The following is a 6,914-nucleotide window of genomic DNA, read 5'->3' as shown; positions in this document are numbered from 1 at the left end:
TCTTGGAGTACAATCAGGAGGTATAGAAAATATTGGGTGCACTCAAAGATATTTGTATAATCATGAAAGGGATATACGGGCTGATTTGAAGGGGCATGATGGTGAAATGTTTTATGAATATTTAAAATTAGAACAAGGAAAGAATCCCGCATTTACTTTTCAAATTGAGGCCGATGAGGAACAAAAGATTACTCGTTGTTTTTGGTCTGATGCAAGATCAAGGCGGGCTTACAAATTTTTCATTGATGTTGTAATCTTTGATACTACTTACAACACTAATCGCTATGGCCTTATATTTGCATTAATAATGGGGGTTAACAATCATGGTCAAACAATTGTTTTTGCTTGTGGATTTTTGAATCATGAGAGCGTTGATGATTTTGTGTGGTTATTTAATCAATTTTTGGAAAGTATGCCTGGTGGTGCCCCGAAGATGATTATTACCGATCAAGACCCAGCGATGACTAAGGCATTCCCTCTTGTTCTTCCAAATACTTTTCACAGGTATTATAGTTTGTGTATATTATTAAAAATATTTATATGCATAGTCTTTCTTTTTAACACTTTATTTAATTCTTTTGACAGGTATTGTAGTTGGCATATATTAATGAAGTTTTCTGAGAAAATTGATGCAGTGAAGTATAGTATTTATAAAAGTGAGTTCTCGGCTTGCATTTGGAAATCAGAGACCCCTGAAGAATTTGATTTACAATGGGAAAGTCTAATTAAGAAAAGTGGTTTAGAAGGAAACAAGTGGTTGCAAGACCAATATGAACTTCGGTCAAGATGGATTCCTGCATATGTTAATCACATTTTCTCAGCAAACATGTCAAGTAGCCAACGAGCAGAAAGTGGACATGCATTCTTCAAGACATTTGTTTCGAAGAATAATTCATTGATGGATTTTATGATACAGTTTGGTAGGGGACTAGTGCGCCAACGTCATGAGGAGTTGATGGCCGATCACAAAGACTTGCTTGAGAAACCTAAACTTAGAATAAATCATGACTTTTTGGAGCAAATGGTTGATATTTACACTAATGAGATGTATTTCAAGTTTGAGGCTGAAGTGTGTGACAGCTTTAACTACAAGTTGCAGTTTGTTAGGGAAACCGAGAATCGCCGTGTGTATCAAATTCAAAGAAAGAAGCTCGCAACAAGCAAAGTCCGTGAAATCGTTTACGACAAGGACTTGGATTTGGTTTCTTGTAGTTGTAAAAAGTTTGAAAGTGTCGGAATCGTATGTACTCACATTATCTCCTACTTGATGAAATTTGATGCTGAAATATTGCCCAATAAATACATCTTAAAGAGGTGGACTAAGTCTGCAAAATTGGGGACAGTGGTTGATGATAAAGGTATGCAGATAAGCCCTGACAATTCTTATCTTTTAACACGGAGTCAATTTATCCAATCATCTTTGGAATTAGTTGACAAGTCCCTTGTATGTGAAGAAACGAGGAAGATGTTTACCGATGGAGTGCGTATCATTAATGAGCAAATCGACCAATTCAATAGTAGCCACATGGTTAGTGGCCGCATGGTTGCAAAGAGCTTCACCGAGAAAAATAATCAAATGAGTAGTAATTTAATGGATGATGGTACTAGTGTCGGTTGCAAAGAGCTTCACCGAGAAAAATAATCAAATGAGTAGTAATTTAATGGATGATGGTACTAGTGTGCAGGATTCTTGTACTTTGTGTGCAGGATTCTTGTACTTTTCAAAATAGTTTCAATGAACCCGATCAAGTGCGAGCAAAAGGGTGCGGAAAAAGGTTGAAGGGAGAAAAAGAGAAAGCAATGGCTAGAGAAAAAAATAAAAAAGATAGACGTTGCCACGGGTGTGGTAAAGTAGGCCAATCACATGATAAGCGAAATTGTCCGGCACTCACAAATCCGTAAGTAGTAATTCTTTTATTATTTAAGCCTTTCTTATTCTTCACCTTCTATTATCCCCTTGGTGTGTATATATATTTTTTTCATTATAATGTAGGTCTTCTACATGCGGTGATACAAATTGGCAAGAGGGTAATGGGTCATCAAGTGAAGATGGGGATGATGGGCTCCTATGAAGACGGTCTTCTACATGCTTCTATTTTGCCAGATTTAGTGCATATGGGTACTGTGATATCTATTGGTCATTTTAATGACATGCTCATCATCCAATTGTTACCTTCTGTTTCAGATTACATCTACAAATTAGATTACATCTGATGTATACTTGTTGCACGCTCCTTGCAGGTACTGTATTCAAGAATGAAAATTGCAGACGTGATGTTTTCAGCAGATAGATGCAGGAATTTGTTGTCTCCTACTTGATGTATAATATCTATTGTAACTAAACTATGTTTCTCAGCTTATGGCCTTGCTTGGTATTAAAGTCTCGTTCTAAATGCATTGAACTTTAGGTTAACGTGCATGAGTGTGTAAGTTGCAACTCGTTTGAGGGAGTTATACTAGACATCAGTTTGTGAGTAAGTGGTGGGTTTATGTATGTACTCTTGTTATTCCATGTGGTTAATGCTTTTGATATCAGTTTGTGAGAAGTGGTTGGGTTTTATGTATGTACTTTTGTTATACTAGACATCAGTTTGTGAATCAGTTTGTGAGTAAGTGGTGGGTTTTATGTATGTACTCTTGTTATTCCATGTGGTTAATGCTTTTGAAATGAGTGATGCTGGTGTAGGTACCGCCGTCCAAAATTGGCACTCATCTACTTGCACTCACTATGAATTTTTCAGGACTATTTCAGATTGTTACTTTAAAGTTCTTTAGCCGAGAGAGAATTTGGGGCGCTAATTCTTTCTAAAATCTTTTGAAATGAGAATTTGGGGCGCTAATTCTTTAGCTGGTGAAGTTATAACTGCTGTTGAAATGTATAAACATGAGCTTGGGGATCTTTTACATGCTGTTCGAGTAAACCCAAGATAGCTTCACATCTCCTGAACAAAGAATGTTAATCTTGACTCAATAGAGAGAGGTACTCAATAGAGAGAGGTACTCTGCCATCATAAAACAAAAAAGAAAGAAGGGAACATTACTAAAGATAAACACTTAAATTAGTATGTAAAATAAATCAATCACTTAATATGTCTACTCATTCCGAAAGAAAGCAATAATATACTGAGCTTTTTGAAAATTGATCACATGAAAGTTCCCTCAGTTCAAAGAAAGTAATGAACCTAATACAAATTACATCACATATTTTTTGCAATGTAGAAACCAACAAATACCGCAATGATACATACTAGAAATACTAATATTGTAAACAATGAACCTAATACAAAAACATAGATAGAGAAAATAGAAGTTTCCCCAAGTTTTTCCTTGTCCACATCCAGATTATGGCTCACTGAATATCTTTGTTCTTGAGCATAAACAGATATTTGGAAAGGCCTCGAGCTGGATGCTAAATCGGGAGCAAGTGTGTGCTTCTCTCATTCAATCAAAGCATCTTCGTATGTTGCATACCCTTTGTAGGAGGCATTTGGGAACTTATCTACTTGAGATTTGCATTCCTCCCAATTATTAAAAATATCACATCGTCGACCTCTCTTCACAACATAAAAACTTTTTCTAGCCATGGATAACCTGAAAATACCCCAGGTTGGAGGGTAAACAAAATTTTTACAAATGATCAGTTAGCAAGCAAAGTTAAAAAAGTAATTATTTATCCTACGCACTGAATACTTTCAAATTAATACCCAATACCATTGTGCTCAATCAAACTTATTTATCCTACGCACTGAACACTTAAATTGGAACATACCGTTGTGCTCTCACTTCATTAACTTATCTAGACAGGAATTTGTTATATAAAATCATAACCAATGTTCATCAATGTGTATGTTTTGTTGGTGGCGATGCATATTAACTACCCTACAACAATATTCCACAGATTCCTTTTCAAAAAGCACAGAGATCAAAAGCCTGCATCCTTTTTTTTGGGTGTGTATGTTTTGTTGGTGGCGATGCATATTAACTACTCTACAACAATATTTCACAGATTCCTTTTCAAAATGCATTGGACCCGTTGTTGTCCATCTATAGCTTCTTCGTATAGTGTCAAGTTCCTTTTCAACATAATTACCCAAAAGAACACAAACATCCTTCACGGTCATCTCTTTTGTTAAACCAAAAACTGCATTTTCCCCTTTTCAATTTTTTTGAGTTAATCTACCTAACAAACTAATTTATTGGACATGCAGAGTTGATGCTTTTGGGTTTCATATCCCTGCTCTACAACAATGCTAATAATATCAAGAGTCAAAAAGCACAGAGATCAAAAGCCAAATTCAGATTAAAATTCCTAGTTCAAGCATCAAATCCCTAGTTCTTGTAATCAATCTATAATTCCTAAAAAAAGAGATTTCCTAAGCTTGAATCTCACTGCTACTTTCAACCAAAATTTTCCAGGATTAAAGAACAAGTTTTTCCAGAATTAAAGAACAAGTTTTTCCAGGATTAAAGAACAAATTTTCTAGGATTATAGATTGATTCCTAAAAAAAGACCGACAGAGCTCTGTACCTTCGACCACGAACTCGTCTGCGGTGACTTGGAGCTGGAGTTGGGGGAGAGGACGCTGAAACACCTAAAATCAAAAAAAAATCAAAAAAAACCCTAATCAAAACCTGTAACGAGCTGGGAATGGATGGTCGTGATCCTTACCTGAGTTGGGGGAAGGAGGTGGCTTGATGGAGGAGGAGAAATGGGGATCTCGAGAGAGCGCTCGAGCTCGAAGGAAGATCGGTTTTTGTCAGCGGCGATGCTACTTTCGTGGTGGGTGGAGTTGGGGAACTTGACGGAGGAGGAGAAATGGGGGAAGTCGGCTGATTCAATTCGCTGGCTGAAAAAATTCGCTGTGATTTTGGGAGAAATGGGGGAAGTCGGAGAGAGGTCACGAGCTCGAGAACTGATTCAATGCGCTGTGTTATTTTTGATTTCGTCATCGCCATTTTTCAAAAAAACCCCTGCTTTAACAAACACGAGCTCGAGATTCGTGATTGCTTTTGTCGGATGTTTTTTTTCAGAAAACACCTTGCTTTTGACGAGAAAAGAACTGATGCGTACGCATCAGTGCGCATGGGAAATCCTCTGTATAACGAATTTTTTGAAAACTCAAATACTGAGCCCAGTTCATGGAGAACTGTAGCTAAAAAGAATTACTCAAGTAGCCAGGCTAAAAGCCCAAGCTCATCTCAAGCCTTTTATAAAGGCCTGGTCAATGACCTTATAAATGAGGTAAACCAAGAAGATAATCCTGAGCCCTTCTCGACTATAGTCAAAAGAGAAGTAAAATGGAAACCTAAAAGGGGATCAGAGACAGTTTTATATCTAGAACCTGAAGATATTTCTTCCATGAAAGATGTTGATCATATCAGAACAAGATATTTAAATGACAACTATTATCCCACTTTGTCATTAAAATCAAGGTCATGGATGAGAACCTTAATTATGCAAAAGGGAATGGAAATAACTCATTTTTGGGGTTCTGAAAATAGAACTGTTCCCCCCAACTTCAGTAAATGTATAATCAAAGAGGTTATTCTACCTCGTAAATGGGCCTTAAACCCAAATCAGGACTTACCTTTGGTCAAAGCCCAGAATTCCAACCAAGTCTATTCTTTCAACTATTGGGATTATAAGCAAGCTTTTTACAATATATTTTTATACCAAAATCCCCAAAATAAACATACTTGGCTAATAAAGCTTTGTCCAGAAGCTCTTCAAAAGGGTATTCCTTCATGGTTCTACAATTGGTGAACAACCTATGGTGCTGAATTAAGCATCTTACCTGAACCAATAGCTAAATTATATTCAGCTTGGGTAGAATCTCACCCTGTCATTTCTAAAATGGAAGACAATAATATTGTCGAAGGCTTATGTGATGTTCACTTCTTCTCTGAAACTGAGATTCCATGGATATGGACATGGACCTTTGAGTCTGATTGGGATGATCTTCATCTACCTATTCTCAAAAGAAACCATTATTGTAGATAGTGGAACGGAATCGTTATCGACGAAAAAGTTCAATTAATTGAAGAAATTATTAAGAGAAATCATAGTATTCTCGAAAACTCTATGTCTCAAGAAATTCAGAAAGTTAACCCAATGATGCAGTTAGCTAAATTGATTAGGCGGAAATACCCGCAAGCCTCAGAAGCAGAAATTCAGCAAAAATGTATTGATCAGATGAAAAGACAATTTTTCAAAGTTTTTGACACCATGGATACTCAATCCAGTAAAAGTATTAATTCTTGCGGTGATGATAGCACTCTGCCAGATGCACAAGAAGAAGAAGAAGAGGAAGATATTTGGAAGGCTGCCATGGGGATTCCAAATCAGGCTCCGACATCTGACCTAAAAGGTAAAGGAAAAGAACTGTAATAATGTAAAGTAAAATTTACTTTTATGAGTTGAGCCTCGGGGAGCCACTCATCAGATTCTTCAATACTTCTTAAAGAAGCTTTTTCCAAAGGAACTTTTATAAAGCCCCTTTTGGAAAGTAGATGCTTTGTCAAGTGCGTTTGCCAGTGCAGTGTCAGTGCGGTTGCCAAGTGTCATATATCTTTATTCTCTCCTCATCTATATAAGGAGAAGTGTAGTTTGTTGTAAGGGTGTGCTATATTTTTCAGTCTCATTTTATTTTCCAGTCTAAGTGTGAGTTTGTAGTGTGGTGAAGAGTCTCTTGTAAGATCCTTCCTATAAATAAAATTGAAGAATCAGATATTATCTTGAGAGTGGGTCATCGAACCCTGTAAGTTCTTCTTCTTTTTAATTATCGCTGATAATTAAATGCATTGTAAGATCCTTCCTATAAATAAAATTGAAGAATCAGATATTATCTTGAGAGTGGGTCATCGAACCCTGTAAGTTCTTCTTCTTTTTAATTATCGCTGATAATTAAATGCAT

The 6,914-nt window shown here is 36.5% G+C and overlaps 1 protein-coding gene across 1 annotated transcript; it reads left to right on the top strand.

Moving 5' to 3' along the window:
- On the top strand, positions 827 to 1,642 carry LOC109831064 (protein FAR1-RELATED SEQUENCE 1-like). Its single transcript, XM_020398402.1, has one exon. It carries the CDS (start codon positions 827 to 829, stop codon positions 1,640 to 1,642), a length of 816 nt encoding a protein of 271 aa, XP_020253991.1.

The sequence above is a fragment of the Asparagus officinalis genome, chromosome 2, assembly GCF_001876935.1.
Source record: "Asparagus officinalis chromosome 2, Aspof.V1, whole genome shotgun sequence".
Taxonomy (NCBI): Eukaryota; Viridiplantae; Streptophyta; class Magnoliopsida; order Asparagales; family Asparagaceae; genus Asparagus; species Asparagus officinalis.
Note: the sequence above shows the minus strand (reverse complement) of the source record. Positions and strands in the feature narration are given on the sequence as shown.